This window comes from Gobio gobio, assembly GCF_949357685.1.
Source record: "Gobio gobio genome assembly, chromosome: 1".
Taxonomy (NCBI): domain Eukaryota; kingdom Metazoa; phylum Chordata; class Actinopteri; order Cypriniformes; family Gobionidae; genus Gobio; species Gobio gobio.
In genome coordinates this window covers 80,379,960-80,404,466 of record NC_137097.1, presented here as the reverse complement: position 1 = coordinate 80,404,466, position 24,507 = coordinate 80,379,960, and the positions used below count along the sequence as shown (strand labels likewise).

Genomic DNA, 24,507 nt, shown 5'->3' with positions numbered 1-24,507 from the left:
CTTGAGGTCAGAGGAGTGAGGTTTATCCACACAGTGACTACTAGCTGGCCTCCGTTACACATGATGCCCGCAACACAAGGTAGACACACGTTTGTGCAGCACAGACCACCTCTCTTCAGGTGTGAGACCCAAAAAAGGTCCAGTCTGTAGAATTCCTTCCCAGTGGAAGTCCAGACAATACTTTTTTTTTTTACTTTACGTTTTTGCTCACCATCCTAATGTTTCACTGCTGTCAGATGTTCTGCATTGGGGGAAAAATACAGAAAAAATGCATAATTTAAGAATAATTTAAAATTGTTATTATTGCAGGAGCCTTTTTGGATTTACACCCTATGATCTCGTGGACTTAACGGACACACGCATATGGCAGACATTGTAAGTCCACAAAAAGTGTGTCATTTGGGACAGGGCCAAACGTTTTTGATCGTTATGGACTTAATTTTCGTTGTTGTTTGATTTTGACCAAAGAAACAGACAATAAATGGATTGGAATATCAAAATTTATTGGAAAGGTATGGACATAGCATTTCATTTTAAATCAGTTTGAGAAACAAATGCTTCAAAACCAAAAAATAATCAAACAACACCTAAACTTCAAATTCCTTTAACTTCAAAACATTTCCATAAAAATGCATATGTTCAAATTTAAATGTTTCCAGTTATTTAACTGATTATGTGTGTCTGAAAAATAAAGTAATGACATAATTTTCACGTGCTAAAATGCAATATTAACCTGAGATGTCCACCATTTTTGCAGCAAAATTACAGATGTTAAATGTACACTGCTATATGAGTCTCACCAACAGGTGTTACAAGCAAACACAGAATCAGTGTTAGATCTGCTCTGTGTAGTGTTGAATTATCCATACAGGGAGTTCAGTTTACAAGTGATGATTGACCATTAGCAATGACACCTGCTGTTAATTAACAGTTAGACAACGACACATTTTTGTCACTGCGTTGTGGGGGAATTTCTGCAGGCTGCTGATGCATGGTGGAGTTGCTGATGACGAATATCTGCCAATCCAAACAAACAAACATCAGGGTCATGGCAAGCTTGCTTATGGAACAGACATGTCTATAAGCTAAATCCAGATGCCACGTATGCATAGTGCATGCTGACAGTTCCAGTATTATGACTTAAATGTAAAAGGAAAAGGAAAGGAAATGCCCTACTGAAATATTCAGGGCATTATATATAAAGTGTGCATATACTAAAATCTACGGCAATGTTCATATTTATTAAAACTCTGATATGGAAAGTCTTATGTTACACTGCAAAAAAATGCTCTTCTTACTTAGTAATTTTGTCTTGTTTCTAGTCTAAATATCTAAAAATTCTTACATTTAGATGCATTTACTAGATAAGTAAAAATAATACAATATATTTTTTCTTGTTTTCTTGAAAATAAAATCAAAATGTTGAGTTTTTGCTTAAAACAAACTAAATTATCTGCCAATGGGGTGAGAAAAATAATCTTGTTTCTGACTGAAATCTTGTTTCTTGTTTCTGTCCCAAACAGAAATAAGATTATTTTTCTCACCCCATTGGCAGATCATTTTTGTCTTGTTTTAAGCAAAAACGCTCTAAATTTAGATTCCCCCCCCCCCCCCCCCCAGAAAACAGGAAAAAATATCTTAAGCAATTTTACTTATCTAGATTGAAGAATTTGTAGATATTTAGACTAGAAACAAGACAAAATTACTAAGTAAGAAGAGCATTTTTTTGCAGAGATGTGCAGGCAGAGATGTGAAACCCTTCATCTGTGCAAAATTTCAAGATCATTGGTGGTTTATATAAATTTCACAGCTGGAAGAGAGGCAGATGCACATTTTTTGGTTTTGTTTCTCTGATTCCCATGTACACACATTTGAGAAATGATCATAAGATGGTGTAGGGCGGTTTCTACAGAACATTTTATAAATGAGGCCCCTGGCCCCTATAGATTTGTCATCTATAATAATCTATATTTCAAAACTAAATAAAATTACAAATATACAAGTTTTAACTACATTACTCACCTGAGGGGTACAACAGCCATTGGCTTTGCAGGTAGATGCTGACAGAACGAGAGAAATAATGAACTCAAGAAAGGAGAAAACCAACAACACGCCAGTAATGCCCCTGAAAAGGTCCTGAAAAAAGAAAACCATTGACATGAATATAAACAACTAAATAAATTATACTTGCACTCGCTGCACAGTCATCTAGCATGTACATGCATATATACTAGGTCAAACTTTATGATTAATACATGTATGTATTTATTTATTTAGCAATCTTTGCTGAAATGAGTGATTGTGTTTGTGGTACAGCATAAAATGGTAACACTTTAGAAAACTGTTCCATCATTAATGAGCAACAATACAAATGAGTAACACATTATTAACACTCAAGTAACTACTATTAACTAACAAGAAACTCTGATTAACTAATGGGTTAGTAATAGTGCTTAGTCTAATGTGGTAGTTCACTATTATCTCACAAAGGACTAGTAAAACTACTATATACAGGTTCATAATTAACATGAATAATGCATAATGTATAATTAATTCTAAAGTGAAGGTAATGGTAACCCACTAGTAATGACTCGAGTGTTACTATATCCATCTAAAGGAATAACTAATGATTTGGATAAGTATTCTAAAGTGAAAAAAAACATGATAACTCTCTAGTAATGACTGACATTTTTTGTAAGATTTTGGATAGTAACACTTAAGTAATTCCTAGTGTGTTACCATGATCTTCACTTTAGAATACTGCGCCAAATAACTAGTAATTCCTACAGAAGTATGTAGTAACACCTGATTCATTACTATACAAAACCTTACAAAAATGTCACAAGTTTAAAATGACTGCAGTCATTAGTACAGAGTTATGTTTTTCACTTTAGAACATAGATTTAAATAATTAATAATTACATCTAAAGGATGTAGTAACACTTGAGTCATTACTAGTGGGTTACCATGATCTTCACTTGGTCCATCATTAATAGGTAACTATGCGGGAAGTAATGCAGGCCTAATGAGTAGTACAACAATAACACTACAGCTTCTACTACTAACTAATATAGAAACAAGCTTAACTAATCAGTGAGTAATATCGAGTTTAGGACTAAGATAGTTCCTTATTAGGTAATCAATAATTACTGAATGGGATTGGCATCACTAAGAACTAATAGGTAACTCTTACAAATGATAAAGAATTACTAATTAATAACGAATTAATTAACGTCTCTGAGATGTGAGTAATTGTCTTTTTTTACTGTCAATGTGGTCATAACATGCATCAGTAATTACTCAGTGTTACCTAGTCCAGGGGTTTTCAAACTGGGGTCCGGTGACCCCCAAGGGTCCTCCAGAAGGTTCTAAGGTGCCCCCAGAAAATTTCAGAGAATAAAAAATAGCAAAAATTGATCAAGTCTACTGAACATTTATAAATGTTTCTCTCCTTTCTTGCCGTATACATACTTTCCAGGTTTTCATCAGGTTTATAAATCATTAACATTAACATTAAGTATGGCCATTACATTGTTTACATTGGTAAACAATGTTGTATTTATAATATCACAGTTACTATTTATCTTACAGTTTAAAAAATGTTCATACATAAAAATAGATTATTTTTTAAGAAGGGGGTCCCTCAGAAAGGATCATCATATTTGGGGGTCCTTGGCATCATAAAGTTTGAAAATCCCTGACCTAGATACTCTTGGTCCATATCACTATTAGTTCTTGAAGATTGTCCTTTTTTACTCTGAATAAAGTCATAAAATGCATCAGTAATTACTCAATTACCTAGTCACTCTTCAAGGCCTACTAGTGATCTGGACCATTATTTTAAAGTGTTATTTTCATAGTTTAAAATAATTGTCCAGATCACTAGTAGTGCTTGAAGAGTGACTAGGTAAACCTTGAGTAACTAGTGATGTTTTTTATGAATTTATTCAGAGTAAAAAAGTTGATTGATTACGTCTCAGACACACAATAATGTTCTTTATTATTTGTCAGTTAGTTAATAGTTATTAACAAGGCAGATCTCATTCAGTAAGTATTGATTACTTTACAAGGTATCTCCTAAATTCAATATTACTTACTGATTAGTTAAGCTTGTTTCTATATTAGTTAGTAGTAGTAGCTGAAGTGTTATTGTTGTACTACTCATTAGTCCTGCATTACTTCCTGCATATTTACCTATTAATGATGGACCATTATTCTAACGTGTTACCGAATTAATTATACATTATTCACATTAATTATGAACCAATAGTTATATTAGTATTGCTTACTAATTTGTTCATCAGAGTTTCTTGTTAGTTAATAGTAGTTACTAGAGTGTTAATACTGTATTAATCAATAGTTCCTGTGTAGTTACTCATTAATGACGGAACAGTATTCTAAAGTGTTAAATAACTTGAAATGGTGGAGAAAGACTGGACAGATAAGCTGGAAATAGTTTAGACGAGTGCAGCGACTGCACTATGATCTTAAAAAAAAAAGTGTACAGAGGTAAGTGACGTACATTATACGTATTCTGACATTCATAACTTTGGGTGCAAATGCCGTTCCAGCTCCCTGTAGCCACATCTACTGACAATATAATGATGGCAAACCCGGCAGTCACAGCACTGACAATATTCATTCCATATGAACCTCTCATCTAAACATGGGGGAAACGGGATTAAACACTTTTTCCTTACAAAGCAGATAATGACAATGAATATGGAACATGATTTTTAAAAAACGAATGTTATCCACATACCAAACACACACTGGATGTTGAATTAAGTTTGTTTTCTGCAGCAATGCAGAGACTGCCAGCAGTGATGTACTTAAAGACAACAAATTAATCCATTAGGGCATTTAACATATACACAAAAGATATGAAACAACACAATTAAACAACGGTGTAAATAGTAGGGCTGGGAATCGATTCCAAAAAGAATCGATTCCTCGATTCCAAGGTTTTGGGAATCGAGAGTTGAATCGAGAGTCGATTCCAAAGTTTGGAATCGATTAAATCGAGGGGAATCGACTCCTCTTTAAGAGCCCCTTTCAGTTCAACAGAGTTTAGCATTAATTTGTCTCTCACTCACTAATAATGATTGGAAGTCCATTTAATTTCTGCAAAAGGTTCTTTCGGACAGTTAAAATGAACCAGTTAAAAATAAAGCAATTCAGCGGTTCATTTGCGTCATCACATAATGACGTTCCATAGTTTTATAGAATGCTGAAATATTCAAATAAAGCCATAGGCTATGTGAACGCATATCGCTGATTATTAGCCTACCTTTCATTCACTTAGGTTAATGGTGTTTATTGTCATTGTTTCCTTCTGTGATCCTGCATCTTGGACAAGTTCACTACGTTTTGCATACAAAATCATACATTTAGCTTAAACCGTGCTCAAAAAGGTTATGTTGTCCACAACAGTAGGTTTTGAGAGCTGCTTGGTCTACGATAACAGATGGAGATGTGAGGGTCGTATTTCATTTGAAATAAAATGCTGTTTTTTCTTTCTATAATCCAATGATAATAGTGAAAGAAAATGCACCTAGTGCACAGATTAATGCCAGAGAGCCTCGCACATGTGATTGACAAATAAAATGCACAGTCTTATATCATTGTTTTTGTTAATATTGTGCTTATTTTGCCTCGTTCAATCTGTGCAAAAGCACTTAAACAAACTGTCATTTATCTTAACTGTACCATGCAATAAATGCACATCCTTGAATATTGTGCTATCCTGTTTATTTATTAAATCCCATTTACTGCTGGGCTATGGGTCATTTCAGGAGCATCCATTATTACCATTTAAAATCAATCAGAGTTATTGAAATGTATCTTCATTTTACAAATAAAGTTTCAGAGAAGGATGCTTTCTACAGCCTTATATCCCGCGGTCACTCTGGGACTAGGTTCCCGCATCAATATTGTAAAAAAAAAACAAGAATCGAAAACAACCGTGAGGAATCGATTCTTGGAATCGACTCCATTCGATTCCGGAACCAGGAGTCAGAATTGGAATCGATTCCAAAAATTTCGGAATCGACCAGCCCTAGTAAATAGACTTACAATGATAGATCCCCAGTAATAAATACCACTATAGACAGCAGTAGATGGTCCGTATACTGTTAAAACCGTGCCGAACAGCAAAGTCTGCAAACCTATCATTAAATGGACAGTCTGTGTACAACAAGAACAGCGTTGTAAAAGAAATATTTACAAATTATAATTGCCATAGTGAATTGCAAATGTCAGCTGTGTAAAATGTATAAATATGAACCTTATATAATTTCTAACTTACTGGTGTCATTTCACCAAGGAAAAGTCATCTTTTTTATTCACATACTGTATGCATTTGTTAATCATTCATTGTTTAGATACACACATAAATCATTAGGGTTTTTGAAAAGTGTCTCACCCCTAATGCTTTTGTTTGGCCTTTCAGAAACACCTCAAGTTGTGAGGAATCTCCCACCACCCGCTGTACATTAACAGGCACGGACGCATTCATCCCAGCTTCTGCTGATACTGTGTGGGACATTCTTGAGACCAGTTATTACATTTGAAACTGACCTGTAGAAAGTCATATTTAAAGGATATGTTATTAAAAATTATGTGGTCTTCATAATGTTTATCATTATAATTTAGAGTTATGTTTGTCCACTAGACTAACTAGAATAATTCTAGACCTCGATAACAGAGACTCTTCCCACATCACATAATCTATTATAAGCAGGTGCTCTTTTCCTGAGAGACTTACAAGGATCCACTTGTAACAATAAAGGAATTCCATTTAAAAAGAAGTTTATACTTAAAAGTAATGCAGATATAATGCAAAGTTATATATATATATATATATATATATATATATATATATATATATATATAGGTATAAAGGTAGTCAATTGTAAGTGTAAAACAGATCAAATATAATTGTTTTACCAAAACAGCTGGCCTTCTTCAGTTGTTATTTGGTGCTCTGCTCTGTAGGTTTTAGTTCACTCTTCTGAGACAGGACAAGAGACGTTTTATGTTATAAGTGAAAACACTGATACTGTTATTAGAAAGAGAGGTGGAACAGGGGGCGTGTATGGAGTGGTTGAATTGGCCAATCACTGCTACCTGGAAATCAAGCCTGACAGAAGTTTAGATGCTTAAGCCTTTTTTAGATGTTGAAGTATAGTTGAAGTGTTTTCAGGCACAAACAACTCTGTTGTCATGTAAATTAATGGCCGAAACGCATAAAACATTTTGACATGTGTCGCGTAAACAGCTCCTTAATCAGTGTTTGTTTTAATAGCACTCTGCTGGTGGTTTCCATATACACCTGCAGTGCCCAATCCTGTTCCTGCAGAGTACAGATCAAATCCTGATCAAACACACCTCTCTATAATTATCTATCAAGTGCTCTTTAAGATCTTAACAGAGATGGGCACTTGAGCTAGTGACTCAAGTCACATTTGACTAGACTTCAGACTTGACTCAACCTGAGTTAACCAACCGCTGTCTAACAAGCTGTGACTGGCGCCATCTTGCGTCCACTTAGCAACTGTATTGAAAATGACTACTCGTCTTGTTGCCAGTTTTGTACATTGTAATGGATTATAAAGTAACAAGCTTAATGTACACCAAGGACACAAAAGTGGATACAGGTAATTGAGACAGAGCGTGATATGTTTTTTATATTACACTGAGGTCTGCACTCACTGGAGGGGAACGTAATCAACGTCAGGAAATATAATACATTAAACTGACATTTGAATATTTGACTTAACAGTGACTAAATGTTGACTGCACACTGAGTGTCAGGATCCAAAATGTACCCATTCTTCCTGCTGATTCTTCACGTTTTATTGCCTGTATCCAATTTTGTCTCCTTAAACGCTCATTTTTTGGGGTCGACAGCCCCACCACTGGATGGTGAAGTCATGTTGTATAGTGGGACTGGCGGGGAAGATGAGAAACTCAGTCTTTGCCAGGTTGAGCTGCAGGTGATGTTTTCCCATCCATGCAGAGATGTCAGCCAGACAGCTGGAGATTCGTGCAGCTACTGTGGGGTCGTCTAGTTGAAATGAAAGGTAGAGATGAGTGTCATCAGCATAGCAGTGGTATGAGAAACCATGTGCCTGAATGATCGGTCCCAATGAAGTAGTGTAGATGGAGAAGAGGAGAGGCCCAAGCACTGAGCCCTGAGGAACCCCGATGGTCAGTTGATGTGCTTGGGATTCCTCTCCTCTCCAGGCAACCTTGAAAGACCTACCTGTGAGATAAGACTCAAACCAAAGAAGTGGAGTCCCTGTGATGCCCAGTGATGAGAGGGTGGACAGAAGAATCTGATGATTGACCGTGTCAAAGGCCGCAGATAGATCGAGCAGGACGAGGACTGATGATTTGGAATCAGCTTTAGCTATCCGCAGGGCTTCAGTGACCGACAGTAGTGCAGTCTCTGTGGAGTGACCCCTTTTGAAACCTGATTGGTTGACGTTTACCACAGTAAACACATGATAAATGTTGGTGAATTGTTGTTTGAAAAGTATTTGGACTGAATCGGCTCAGCTGATGTGCACGTTAGTGTTGTTGATTAAGTCAGTGCTGTTTAACTGGATTTAAATTAAATCATAGAGAGATTCACAGCTCGTACCGAATTCGAACACTTCTCACGGGCTGTTTAGTGGGTGTGTGATCGAAACACTCAACAGGTAAACACATTTTTTCAGAGTCAGAGCTCGCGAATTGCGCGGAGCACAAGTACCGCTGTTTCTTTCCGCCTTGGGCGCTGTTTCCTTCGCCTAAAATCTAGTACTGCCACCTTGAGTTGACATCGTGATACTGCAGGATTTGTAAATTATCCTTGGCGGGCCACATATAATATATTTTAATAAATTCATCCCCGGGCCGCATTTGGCCGGCGGGCCGGATTTTGGACACCCCTGCTGTAAGCCATTCTCTTCAAATGCTATTTGTGACGACCCTGAGTCTTCCTGTCTTCCTATTGGGCAGGATGGAGGAAGTTTCTGATTGGTTGTTTTATGTTAATTGATGATTAACTTGAATATATAAGAGTGGTGTGTATCATTTGAGGCGGGCACTCTCTGTGGGATAGTCCTTCCCAGAGATGTTTCCTGTTCAGTATGTAACACTTTACTGATTTATTTCTCATTAGCTTTTGTTTATATTTCTTATGTCATGTAGCATACATTATTTGTTGTAAGGTTATTTATTTCTTTATTATCCCTAGACTTCTGTTTATCTTTCATTATTCATTGTTGTGCTATTATTTAAATTTAATAAACAATTTTCACTTATTAGATGTTGTCGTCTGATCCCCCTTTTATGTTGCTACTTAAAACGAGCGGGTCGCAACATATTGAAGTTAGAAACATGTATACCAATGTTGTATGTAACTTTAGAGATGGTCCCTAAATCAGCGGACATCGAATGTCCAATGTCAAGCCAGTGTGTACTGTACATCCATTAGGGGAGGTATTGTCTAAAACGAGATATTGGCAAAATATAATAAATAACTTCGCCCGCTAGGCATTTACTATAGCCCTGTAAAAATTTATTTGAATGGATTGTTGAGATTCGATTTGCACTGTGATGAATTTGCAGATGGCCCCTAAAGCAGCCTAGGCGGATACTTTAAGGCAGAACGTCTCGGTTACGTATGTAACCCTCGTTCCCTGAGGAAGGAACGGAGACATGGGGGTTTCGCTTAGAAGCCTATCAACTTCGAGATGTAAAAAAGCGCCCAATGGCAATGAAATACCATGGGCATGCAGAATTTGAAAAACCAACACTCAGTTCACCCTGGTCACCAGCCAAAGTACCACCTCTCTCGGAGACGGTAAGTTGGTGTGTGACAGAGGGGACTCTCTCTCCTTTACAGAGGTCATTGAGTCTCGACCGCAACATTGCGATGGACACGTTTCCGCAGAGGGAATATGACACATCCACAAACACTGCTTGAGGGTGTTGCGCAAACACATCAAGCAGTGATTGTGCCCATAAGACGGCAACGGAGATCGATCGCACCCGGAAGTGCACGGGCGAACCGTCTTTGAAAAGACGTGCCACGAGCAAGCTCTTTTTGTGAGAGGAAACTCTGCAGAGTGCTGAAGCGCCCAGGGAAACACACACACAGCTGTTGCAGATCACTGCACAGATCAGCAGGCAGGCAATGTGAGATCGCTGGAATGCGCCATACACCAACACACTGGAGAACCGCTCGTCTCGAAGAACTGAAGAAAGAAGTCAGACTTCAGGCTTGCAGGAGTGAAGAGATGTTCTTGGCTCCGAAGCAGAAACATAATGCAATATTGCTAGTGTACTTCCTTATATACCCACGAGGTGGGGCGGAGTTACACTATGCAAATTCCACATGCCCATGGCATTTCATTGCCATTGGGTACTTTTTTACATCTCGAAGTTGATAGGCTTCTAAGCAAAACCCCCATTCGTCAGTCACAGACGTCACTCGGAGTGACTGAACGAAAGGGAACACACTCACTTACTCACTCTCTGATGAGTGGGCAGTCCGTAAATCGCATATATGCGTGTCATATTTCTGTTGCTCTTTGCACTGTTTATTTTCTGTTCAGTAACACAGTTGTTAGTGGAGTGTTTTGCAACTGCCCCATGGGTGCGTGGGATCGATGCTGCTGATAATAAACCCCTGTCAAATATCAGATACGTGAGGTTTCTCTGATCAGATAGCTGGATCCACTCGTGAAAAGACCCGGTGTAAATGCCGCATTCGAGACGGATTTAAATCCGATCACTTAAACCACTACAGGAGGTGGTCTAGGCCACATTCCAGACAAAACTATACAAGTGTTAATGCATCTGGTTGTTGAAACCACATATGTAAATTATACTCCTCCCAAGAATGCTAATAAATAAATGTGTGAGAGTGTGTTATAGGCTATATGTCATGTTATAGATATGACAGCGTTACTGCAGCACGAGCAGCTGAATATCTCTTCAGCAAACTGCCGCAAATGAAAGTGAAAGTTGCAGACGCTCAATACAATCATCATCATTAAAAGTAAAGAAACTAAGTGATCTTACCAGTGCTTACACCATTCTCTCTCCTATTGTGGTCCTTGATTTTGTAATTAGCTGTTGATCAATAAAATGCAGCTCATATTTGTTTATTTCGGTGACGTGAACTCCATTAAAAATGCATATAGCGTGGGAATTGAAGATTGGATGTTATCCGGAATAAATGGAATCGTTCTGATAAATCAGATAGATATCTGATCTGTAAAAACACATGAAGTGGACCAGGTATAAATTGGCCCAGCAAGATCACTGTTCGTTCGGGATGCTTGAAATATAGGAAGAAAAATATAAATATTGTATTGGGGAGGGGAGGGGGGTTACATGAATGTGTAAATAAACCTCAGTTATTTTAATTAGTTTTGGAGCTTAATATATTATTCTGATATTCTAATATATCCCTATATTATATATGGTAATTCTATATTTTCTTAATATTAGTTATGTTTTATAATATTTTGGAACGTTACTTTGCACTCTTTAAGTTATTTAACCTATAGATACTTTTATTATGAAAGGCGTCTTGCCGAAAGTCAAACGGATTGCTCGCACAGACGCGCACAGAGAGAGCTCGCACACGGAAGATAAAAACACAGACGGAGATACGGAGCCATGCGGTCACGGAGATAATGCGTTTATTAAGGGCACTTTTAAGTGGATTTAAGCATTTAGATGCTGTTTGTTGTTTTAATTTTGTAGTATTTTTTGTTTGTTTTTGTTTTGCACCTGGTTGGAAAGGAGTACAAGGTATTCATGTTTTGTTTCATTTATATGAACGTGTATTATTTTCAAATTGCAACAATTGTTTATTTATCTTTTCTAGCTCTTACGTTGTTGTAAAGTCGACAACCCACTGGATTGCCCGTTTGGGACCCAACGAGGGTTTAGTGTGGGCAACCCACTGTGGGCTTGCCCACAGAAAACCCACACGGGCCCCCAGTGGGTTAGCCCATGCGGGGCCCATTGCAGTTTTGGACTTTTGAGCCCCAATGAGGGTTTACTGTGGGCAACCCACTGTGGGCTTGCCCACAGAAAACCCACACAGGCCTTCAGTGGGTTACCTCATGCAAGGCCCACAGTAGTTTTCCACTGTGGGGCCACCATGAGGGAACTCTCCATTGCAGCTGTTCCCAGACAGACTGATAAAGTCAGAGGGACCATATAGTTTAAACTCCATTAGGCCATTAGATTTCAATAAATCACTGCACTTATATATTAATACATTCATAAATAACACTAAATATTATAATGCTATAAATTGTATGTTGTAATTCAAAACTTTCTATGAAGTCCATGATTCATTTTTTTACTGTATTTATTACATCATATTTAAATTAAATTAAATAAACATATTTGTCACAATAAAACAAAGCAAATGGTTGATCATTCACTGATTTGTTAATTATTATCATTGGCATTCATCAGTGGTTATTTATAACATAATTCTTTATATTTTTACATTTATATTTTTAAAATATATATATAAAATTACAATTAAAAGTATAAAAATCACTGGTTTTTATAAAGTAACAATCTCCAACAGCGACACCCACAGGTAAAATTACAGCGGTTGCCTGAGCCCATTGAATTTTAATAGGCCCGTGAAAGACGCTCTATGATTGGACGTCGGACAGCATAGCGTGGCATGCGGATGTAATGACGTGCCATTAATTGAGCTATGTTCTATAACATGTAAAATGGGAACATAAACAGAGTATTCTCAAAAGCAACTCATGTGAACACCTTAATCAGAATATAGTCTTATTCAGAATAAGGTCAATAATTACTGATATATATATATATATATATATATATATATATATATATATATATATATATATATATATATATATATATATATATAAATTAAAAATAAAAACGTTTTATTTTTGTAATGTTATATATAATATTATATGTCTCTTCAGTTTTTTTTTTTTTTGAAGAGACACTGCCCCTCTTGACAGCCTACATTTGGAATAATAGCTTTGATTAATGATGAAAAAGGTTTCAAAATCATGATTGTTTTTTCCTGCCATCGAGACACAGGCGTTCACTGAATGACTCATATGACTCGCGAGCCTAGAGGTTCCCGACCACTGTTGTTAGCAGAAAATTATGAATCTGGGATTACAGATAAAAAATGTATTGTGTTTTACAATGAGCAGAATATTTACAACAAAAAGAAAAAAATATAGAGGAGGCAGTGTCAGAATGAGCAGTCAAGCAAGACACACACCATAGCAACACGTCATGGCAATGACATTTCAGACTGACAGATACACAAAAGATAAACTGGAATTTTCCGACATTTGAGCGTTTTGTTACTGTTTTGTACGCGTTGTTATATTAATTATAATTCAAATTCTGTTTTATTGGCCACAATATTATTGATGATGATTGAGGGGCACTTTTGATTAATTTTTAAAAAGGGCAGGGGCTCAAGCCCTTAAAGCCCCTCCCCTCTGCGCGTGCCTGGCGTGTGTGTGTGTGTCCTGTCACAAAATGCAAAGAAAATCAAACTGTCAACGTCGTGTAGGAGTAAAGGTGTGTACATGTCTGTAATGCTCTCTGATAATGCGACTAAAATAGACATACTCCACATGTCTTAATTCGATTTGCGTTTACTTCGAGTCGTGACTTTAACCGGATTAAGGTAATTAGAAATCGCTGTTTACATGTTAGCTTCTTAATCAGAGTATGGTCTAAATCAGGTTAATCTCTGAGTATTGTTGTGCATGTAAATGTACTCCGTCTGGATCTCTGAATTGTCATGCTCAGAACATAATATCTCAGCTCTGGCCCTCGAGGACCACTGTCCTGCAGATTTTAGCACCAACCCTGGTCCAGCACACCTGAACAAGCTAATCGAGTGAATTCAGTGAATAGAAAGTCACAAGCAGGTGAGATTGATCAGGTCTGGACATCAATTCTGCAAGATGGTGCACTTCGACGGCCAGAGTTGAGAACCCCTGAAAAGTTAATAGTTTTAATTTGTATAGATTTATGCAATATTTGACTAATATTCAGTTGTCTTCTCTCTTTTTCTCCTTTGTGATTGTGTGTCAACCACAGCTAAATAAACCCAAAGGCCACTCGGGCACTGGTCACCGCATCTTTTGCTGTGTAAGTACATTTTTGACTGTCAGACACATTCTAACTGTTTGCATTTATTTTAATAAAACTTGCATATTCATGCTGCAAGTTAAAGTCATCAATGATTTCTTAATAAAGACATTAAAGGGATAATTGTTGTTCCAAACCTGTATTACTTACTTTTTTCTGTGAAATGCAAAATATATTTTTTGAATAATGTTTCGTCTGTCTTGTGTGATTGGTCAGAAATTTTAAGTGGGCGGGGTTAATGCGGAGAAACGACACCTGTTCGGCACCTGCTTTTCTCGTGAAGTATGGAATGTCCAGGCCATAATGAACTTTATTCTTGTTCTTGCCACCTCGAGAAAACTAACTAATTTATTTTTCTTGCGGATTTTATACCAAGCTTAAGTTGACAATTTCTTTACATTGTGTTGACAATTTTAGTATATTGTTCTCAGTTCATTATGCCCTCAATTTGTTTGCTCTCTTTATCTTTCTCTCTCAACAACACAGCCTAATTTTTTTTTCAATATTAAAAGACAACAACACCGGGAACTATTTTAATGTTTTTTTAATGTTAACATTTTAATCATTTTAACATTTTATTTATTTAATTTTTTTTTCTTTTCCATAAGCACCACTGTCAGAGAGTGAATTAGCATTTTTATTTTATTCTTTTTTTGTTTTGTACAGGTGTCTTATCTAACAATTTCACAAAGCTAAAGTCAGACAATTCTGTAAAAACAACTGCTCATGCTACATGTGTTTATCTTTGTTTGGATCGAGATTAAAATGCATATTTATATATTATGTGTGTATGTATACACTCACCTAAAGGATTATTAGGAACACACTAATACTGTGTTTGACCCCCTTTCGCCTTCAGAACTGCCTTAATTCTACGTGGCATTGATTCAACAAGGTGCTGAAAGTATTCTTTAGAAATGTTGGCCCATATTGATAGGATAGCATCTTGCAGTTGATGGAGATTTGTGGGATGTACATCCAGGGCACGAAGATGCTCTATTGGGTTGAGATCTGGTGACTGTGGGGGCCATTTTAGTACAGTGAACTCATTGTCATGTTCAAGAAACCAATTTGAAATGATTGGAGCTTTGTGACATGGTGCATTATCCTGCTGGAAGTAGCCATCAGAGGATGGGGACATGGTGGTCATAAAGGGATGGACATGGTCAGAAACAATGCTCAGGTAGGCCGTGGCATTTAAACCATGCCCAATTGGCACTAAGGGGCCTAAAGTGTGCCAAGAAAACATCCCCCACACCATTACACCACCACCACCAGCCTGCACAGTGGTAACAAGGCATGATGGATCCATGTTCTCATTCTGTTTACGCCAAATTCTGACTCTACCATCTGAATGTCTCAACAGAAATCGAGACTCATCAGACCAGGCAACATTTTACCAATTTTCCCATTTTTCCAATTTTGGTGAGCTCGTGCAAATTGTATTCTCTTTTTCCTATTTGTAGTGGAGATTAGAGCCCGACCGATATATCGGCGGGCCGATATTATCGGCCGATATTAGGCTTTTTCCAAACTATCGGTATCGGCATTTATGATGGCCGATAAATGAATATTTTTAAAAATATAAAAAAAAACGGACGAAACACCGCTCAAACACATTGAGTGTTGGCGTTTCATAGTTTGTCCACCAGAGGGCGCTCTACAACGTGCCGGCTGGCAACACCACCAGTTGATTCAGCAGAGTCATGCTGAGCTTCAGCGCTGTGAGCGTTGCATTCACAACACAGATCATCATCCTTGAAGTGCATGTAAGTTGGCAACGAGCCATACATTGCTTGAATTGAATAACAATTAAAAGAACATCCCCATCAGTTCTCTTAACTCAAATAACATGACAATTTGTAACTGCCAAGTCCAGTTTTGCTGTTACATGTAAGCCAAGAGAGCTGGTAATTACGCTAGGTTACAGTTGACTGACTAAGTTTAACTCGGACAATGTGACTGAATAAGATGTATTTCTTTAATAGTCTGACAGTTTGACAGCATGAGACATATCATCTCTCCCCTGCCCGTTATTTTGAAAAAGTATACATATTTCTAAATTATAACTTATCATAGACGCTAACCACAAAGCTAGCTAATGCCATGGCTATCAGTGGGAGACCGCTAAGTTAACATTAATGCGCCTTGGAAATCACAACAAACTTATTCTGCCTAAATAAAGTAATGATTACTGTATTTATAACTAGTATAATTGTAGTTCCAGTCCCTGCATTGTAAATCATAAGTTAGGCTCGTGAAGAGTGAACGAAAGTGCGTGACTTCGTTCAGACGCAGCATTAACAAGTCAAATAATGGATTTACTGCATCATCATAAGTAGTAGATTTTAGAAGGCAGGCAGCAAATGATGATTGAAAATGGTTTGTTGTAGCTTGATGGATAGAATTAAAAGAGTGCATGTAAAGGGATAAGCAAGTTGACATTGTAATTATAAGGTGGCTCATATTTATACTGTATATAGTTTATATTTTGCTGTTGTTGTTATTTATCAGAACTTCTAGAACTTAACTGAATATTTTTTTCCAGTCTTGCTCAAAGTTATATTTATAAAGCTTACCACATCTATTAATACTGGTAACTTAGATTTTTTGTTTTTGTTATTGTGTTTTCGTCCAAACGACTTTAAGTTTCATATCTTAAGTTTGTATTTTTATACATTTTATTTATCAGAACTTTAATATATTTTTATGTTCCTCTGTTCTGTTGTGACAATAAAACAAGTTTATTTTTAAACTGCATTATCATGTTATTTTAGAGAGGCTGAGGGATCATGAATAACTACTTATAACTAATGTATAAGGGAAATCTGTTTAAGTGTTTTTTACGCGTTTCTGTTATTTTATTTATTTATTTTTAATATATATCGGCTGATATATCGGAATATCGGATTTTTAAGTGACCAAATAGTTGTATCGGTATCGGCCTTAAAAATCCTTTATCGGTCGGGCTCTAGTGGAGATGAGTGGTACCCGGTGGGGTCTTCTGCTGTTGTAGCCCATCCGCCTAAAGGTTGTGCGTGTTGTGGCTTCACAAATGCTTTGCTGCATACCTCGGTTGTAACGAGTGGTTATTTCAGTCAAAGTTGCTCTTCTATCAGCTTGAATCAGTCGGCCCATTCTCCTCTGACCTCTAACATTAACAAGGCATTTTCGCCCACAGGACTGCCGCATACTGGATGTTTTTCCCTTTTCACACCATTCTTTGTAAACCCTAGAAATGGTTGTGCGTGAAAATCCCAGTAACTGAGCAGATTGTGAAATACTCAGACCGGCCCGTCTGGCACCAACAACCATGCCACGCTCAAAATTGCTTAAATCACCTTTCTTTCCCATTCTGACATTCAGTTTGGAGTTCAGGAGATTGTCTTGACCAGGACCACACCCCTAAATGCATTGAAGCAACTGCCATGTGATTGGTTGATTAGATAATTGCATTAATTATAAATTGAACAGGTGTTCCTAAAAATCCTTTAGGTGAGTGTATATATATGGAAAGACAAGAGAAAGAGAGGGAATGACACAGCAGAGTCGACAGCTCTAAAATAATATGCAAATATTAAACTATTCTGGACAGGAAATGTTGAAATTTAAACAAATAAATAATATGTAAGAAGTCCAACATTTTTAGATATTATGAAAAAAAATTATGATACACTTGACTAGACAGTAAATCTGTAAACAAACAAACAGCTAAATTATTATATCAATTAAAAGCTCAATTATTCAGTCTTTGTGTTCCTGGCATGCTTTGCTATTTTATTTCAGAGCATTCTTGAAATTTGACAACATTAAAATAGAAACAGTTATTGAGTTTATGTTGGGTGTAGGAAATTCGTCCTGTATTGTTCATGTGAACCATAAGCAACAGATGACATCAATGTCATTTTGCATTTGTTTCTGGATGGAAAAATACCAACACATCATACCAAAATACCAGCACCTCACCTTTCTGGAGCTCCACCTTCATGAAAACTGGTTGTAAAACAACCACACCTCTGAGGTACTTTTTCCTTGTAACTACTCATAGATTTTATACTGTACAGCTAACCACCAAAAATTGTCCGGTGAGAAAATTTGGGTAAGTTTTTACATTTTTCAATATATTCTATTTGTCTACTCCTTTGTCTACTCTATATCAAACCAAACCCATAGTTATTTTTCATTGTTTTTGATAAAAACTTCAGTTTTAAAATGTAAAATAGCTTGTTTGTTAGATTAAATTGACAATGAAAGCCACTGGGGGCATTACATATATATATATATATATATATATATAGCCGTGTATAGTGTTATAGTAGCTACTTTAGGGTGCTATTCCTGATCTAACACTTAAACATGTAAAAGCTGTTGGTGTAACCAAACCATACAGGTTGAGTTAGATTATTAAACATGTTTTTTTTTATATCTTAAATACAAAGAGTTTTATTTTAGTTATTTATTTTATGTTGGCGCATAAAACATATTTTAGGATATCTGATAAAATATTCTATATCTTTGTTTCTGCCTTTATTCCATGTATTCTTGTATAAAAACCTCATTCATTCAGAAATACTGATATAATAGAGTCAAGTCAAATCAAGTCAACTTTATTTATATAGCGCGTTTTACAATGCAGATTGTTTCAAAGCTCACAGTGTTAAACAGGAAAATAATTCAACATAATTTGATTCGGCTGTACAGCCGCTCCGTAGAAAACAGCGACGTCATCAACTCATTTCAATTATCATACAATGAGAATGTGGTAGATCGGTAATTTTGTTTAGATAGTTAATTTAGTTTACTAATTTGATTTATTTGGATATTTAGTTGAACATTTGTGAAAATGTTGTGTCATAATAAACAAGACATAATAAGATGTATTGAAAAGAGAAAAGTGTTCCCATTGTTCTTCTGACCAGTCTATCAGGCAGAACCAGTTTTGAATTATCTTTGCTGTAATAGCAGAGGTGGAGGTAACGCTTTAGATTACACCCCTGATAGTATTACATAAGTAAAATGAATTTACAGCATAACAGCATTCCAGTATGCTCACACAGTAGAGCAGGGTTATTCAAATCTTGCCCTGGAGGGCCAATGCGCTGTGTTGGAGTTTAGCTCCAACCCTAATCAAACACACCTGAACATGCTAATCAATGTCTTCAGGTTCATTAGAAAATCACAGGTAGGTGAGTTTGATCAGGGTTGGAGCTAAACTCTGCAGCGCATTGGCCCTCCAGGGCAAGATTTGAATAACCCTGCAGTAGAGTGTGGCGCTAGCAACCCCAAGGTCATGGGTTCGAGTCCCAGGGAAAGCAAAAACTGACAAAATGTGTACCTTGAATGCAATGTAATAATAATAATAATAATAATTTGTTACATTTATATAGCGCTTTTCTAGGCACTCAAAGTGCTTTACATAGAAGGGGGAATCTCCTCAACCACCACCAATGTGCAGCCTCCACCTGATGATGCGACGGCAGCCATTTTGCGGCAGAACGGCCACCACACACCAGCTGATTGGTGGAGAGGAGAGGAGTGATGAAGCCAATCGTATATATATATATGGGGATGATTAGGAGGCCATGATGGACCGGGCCAATGGGCAAATTTGGCCAGGATGCCGGGGTTACACCCCTACTCTTTATCGAAGGACATCCTGGGATTTTTAATGACCACCGAGAGTCAGGACCTCGGTTTAACGTCTCATCCGAAGGAGGGATGTAAGTCGCTTTGGATAAAAGCATCTGCCAAATGCATAAATGTAAATGTAACTTTTGGTAATTATGTTGTACATATAAAGTACATACGTGTAGGTATAAGGGAACAATATTTAAGGTTTGGGGAATTAAGGGGAACATCTACATTAACAAATTATTAATACTGTAAGTATTTTCAAACTAAAGGGTACTTATTCTACTATTATGATAGGCAACAATCTTACGTTTGGGAGCAATTTAGAGAGAACATACACTGCGTAGCAAGTCGATATTTCGTGCTTTGAATATCACGGTTATCGCCAATACCTGTATATCGCGACACCCCTAACTGCGTAGCTACTTGTAATAATAGAGTACCAATACATAGGCATTTTATACTCTTGTTCCATGTAGTTACAGGTTAAGTACAATAAAAATTCATACACAATCTGATAATGACTCTGAAACCTTTATTTGAAAAACAATTTAATTCAAAACAGATTTACAACACTTCTTATTCATTTAAGTTTTGTTTTAAGTGAACATTTAATTTCAAATGCTTAAGCCTTTACAGAAAGTAGCACATTATAAAATAATAATGATAATAATAATAATAATGCTCACAACAAAATACAAAGCACTAACAGATAACAATGAGATATACTCTCATTCCTGCATAATAATCAAGTAACTTTGAGGCATACCATGGGTGCAGTGGTGCAATGATATTACACAGCGCCGGAAAATTAATACGATGTAATTATACACATCACAACATGTAAATAGGAAAACGTTGGTGTAATTTTGTCACTTATTGACTGCAAAAAATGCTTTTCTTACTTAGTATTTTTGTCTTGTTTTCAGTCCAAATATCTAAAAAAAAATTACATTGAGAAGCATTTACTAGACAAGCAAAAGTTGTTGTCTTGTTTTGGGGGAAAATAAAAAAAAATTAAGGGAGTTTTTGCTTAAAATAAGCAAAATAATCTGCCAGTGGGGTAAGCAAAATAATCTTGTTTTCTGTTTGAAATAAGATTATTTTGCTTAGATGAGGATGGTATGTATGGACTTATCTAACTCTGGGGGATACGGTGAACAAGCTAAAGTCACAAAAAGTCAGCGTGTTCCTTTAAATAGCGATCCCCTAGGTGTTGAGCATCGGGATGATTGGACAGCCAATCAGCACGTCGCCTGTTAAAGTGAAAGTACAAGAGAGACAGAAGGAACCTAACAGAGAAGCACATGAAAAACACTCCAAACATCCCTAAGGACGTAACAACTGCAATATTATTAGTTAATATGTTTGTGTATGTAAGAAAAATTTAAATTCTGTACTAGAAAATTACATTTACTAAAAACATCATCCTGGGCCCAAGGAGTGCTGATGGACTCGATATACATCTGTGTTTTGATAATCGCTCTGAATCTGATCCAGATATAACCTTAATAGCACACATTTCTCAGCTTTTTGTTCAAAGGAATGCATGGAGCTAGATAAAAAAAAAAAACATTTTAAAGCTGAGGCTCTGATCTTTATTTTGATATATATTTTTTGTTAAGATATTCATTTAACAAAATATTCCGGGGGCCATGAATATTTTGTGAAAAGATGGAAAATTCTTTTTTTTTTTTAAATGTTGGGGGAAGAGTTTATAAAAATTAATCGCAGTGAGTGAGTGTTGTAGTATGAGGTAATGTAATGGCTTTTTATTTTGTTTTGTTTTTTTCATTTTGCAATAGAAGGCGCAGAGATGATGAAGCAGAATCCACTGAGGCAAAAAATACCAAAAAATGATGAACCAGCCGCTCCTGTCTCCAGACGGATTGTTCTTCTGGGTAAAAGTGGTGCTGGGAAGAGTACAGCTGGAAACACAATACTGGGATGGAGAGAGTTCAGATCTGAGAGGGGAAGGAGATCAGTCAACAGTGAATGTTCAGTTGCTCACGCCACTGTTTCAGGCAGATCTGTGTCTGTAGTTGATACTCCTGGATTCTTCGACACACACATGAATCCGGAAGAGTTAATGACAGAGATAGCCAGAAGTGTTTATATATCCTGTCCTGGACCGCACGCTTTTCTCATTGTGTTTCCTGTGAATATGAAATTCACTGAACATGAGGTGCAGATTCTTCAGCAGATTGAAACACTGTTTGGTCAGGAGGTGTTGAAATACTCCATCATTCTCTTCACTCATGGAGATCTGCTGGATGGAGAGACCGTAGAGAAACTCATTCAGGGGAACAGTAGATTAAGACGTCTAGTTCAGCAGTGTGGAGGCAGATTTCACGTCTTCAACAATAAAGCTCAGAATAACAGAGAGCAGGTGAATGATCTACTGCAGAAGATTGACTCAATGATAGAGCAGAATGGAGGAGGACACTACAGTCATCAGATGTACGAAGATGCTCAGAGATTCAGACAAGAGGAAGAAGAGGAAGAAGAGGAAGAAGAGCAGAGACAGAGAGATGAAGAAGAAAATAGACAGAGAGAGGAAGAAGAGGAAGAATATATGAGACAGAGAGAGGAAAAAGAGAGGAGACAGAGAGAGGAAGAAGAGATGAGAGAAGAAGAAGAGAGGAGAGAGATAGAGGAAGGGGGGGAAGAACAAAATGAGACCTGTGTCTGTAGTTGATACTGCAGGATTCTTTGACACACAGATGGAAAATGAGCAGTTGATTACAGAGATAGCCAGAAGTGTGCATTTATCCTTTATTTTTCCTCAATGTTTTCTGAGCAAATGACAGCTCGTGGATCAGTTAGAAGAGACCATAGAAAACCTCTTTGAGGTGATCAATATATTAATGCACTCAATAAAGACAACAGAGAGCAGGTGAATGATCTACTGCAAAAGATTCACTCAATGATAGAGCAGAATAGAGGAGGACACTACAGTCAGCAGATGTACAAAATTACTTGAATCGTGTATTAATTGTAAGACATTGTACATCCATTCTGTAGTATTTCAGTCTTGGTCTTGTTTGTCCAGATGTACATTGTCATTGTGATATTCTATAATATAATAAAACAATTTGGACTCAAATCAGTATTTCATGCATCTATTTTACAGATTTAACTTAAGTTCACCATAAAACACATATTTCATTAACTGATTTAATGTCACTTTACCAACCTAGTGAAGTACTATCTTAGATTCAAGATTAGATTAGATTCAAGTTTATTGTCATACACATGTACAAGTACACTGCAACGAAAAGTGTTATTAACCGCCACACGCTCTCCAGAAAAAAAAAGCAGATTTGCAAAGCATAAAATACATGCAAAAACACAACAAACATAACACAGTTCACGTGGTCACGTGATGGATTTTTTTTGTTGGGACTGAGTAAGGGAGATCGGAAAAGAGGAAAGGGAGGGGCAGACGGATGGACGGGGACTCTGGAGCAGTTATATGATGGATAGATGCACTTTTATGATGGATAGATGCACTTTTATGGACTTCAAAAACAGAGCACAGTCACTGTTATTATAAAGCTTGGATTAGCAAGGATTTTTTTAATATTACTTCGATGGCACACTTTGTAGAATATATATATATATAGGCCTAATTTCATATAATAGCCCATAAACTGTTACAGAATGTATAAATTACTTTTGATATAATTTGTATAACTATTTATTTATATTTTAAAGTGTCATTAATGTAAAATACTAAAAACATTCAAATTATAATTTTATTTTGACAATTAAGTAGAATAATTGAATAACTGATAACAGAAAAATCTGAATCCCATTAAAAGATAATTATCTGAAAGGTAATTGTTTTATGACTTATGTACAAGCATATCAATATTTACGTTGTTTTTTTTGACGTTTTTAATTGCCCATATTTTACTTGAAGATATGTCATTATAAAAAAAAAACATAATAGATTTTGTCTTAATAGTCAAGTCAACTTTATTTATATAGCGCTTTTAACAATGTAGATTGTTTCAAAGCAGCTTTACAGTGTTAAACAGGAAAATAATGCAGCATAATTTTATTCAGCTGTAGAGCCATTCTGGAAAAATTTCAAGTATCATACAGTGACAGTGTGGGCTTTAGATCAATAATTTGATCAGTAATTTAGTTTAAATGGTTAATTTAGTTTATTATTTAGATGTATTTCGATGTTTAGTTGAAAAATTGAATGTCCCCAACTGAGCACGCCAAGCCAGAGGCAACAGTGGCAAGGAAACCAAAACCCCATTAGGTGACCTAATGGAGAAAAATAAACCTTGGGAGAAACCAGGCTCAGTCGGGGTGCCAGTTCTCCTCTGGCCAATTAACAAACAGCGTATGATTATTATTATTCTGGCAGTTTTACAGCTCGGAGGTCATAATAGATCAGAATATTCGAGGGACCGGGGGCAACATGCTGGAGACGGGTTTATTGAGGATGATGTTGTTAATAGAATTCACTCAATTAAACTATATGTTTTAATGAAAGTGAAGACGCCTGAAATGTACATGAAAATATTAAATAATAGCCCCATTAATTACAATAAGTATTACGTTTAAAAACAATAACACCAGTGACAACATGCCACCTGGGGCCTTCTGTGCCAAATATGGCTGGGTCATCTAACCCCAAGAGTCTAATTTTATCTTTTTACCTCAAAA

General features: G+C 36.5%; 1 protein-coding gene across 3 annotated transcripts in view; it reads left to right on the top strand.

Annotated features, from left to right (window-relative positions):
• The window catches only part of LOC307126351 (GTPase IMAP family member 9-like), a 584,370-nt gene extending 561,446 nt beyond the window's left edge, over positions 1 to 22,924 (top strand). The window contains exons 1-3 of one of the 3 annotated variants that reach the window (XM_079816815.1): positions 18,201 to 18,289; positions 19,578 to 19,910; positions 21,627 to 22,924. In XM_079816815.1, coding sequence (XP_079672941.1) covers positions 21,638 to 22,519 — 882 coding nt within the window. In that variant the 5' untranslated portion in view covers positions 18,201 to 18,289; positions 19,578 to 19,910; positions 21,627 to 21,637 and the 3' untranslated portion in view covers positions 22,520 to 22,924. Of the gene's footprint in view, positions 1 to 18,200; positions 18,290 to 19,577; positions 19,911 to 21,626 lie in introns of those variants that run through there. The other 2 variants (XM_079816816.1, XM_079816814.1) reach the window with 2 other exon arrangements.
• Positions 22,925 to 24,507: the final 1,583 nt, after the last annotated feature.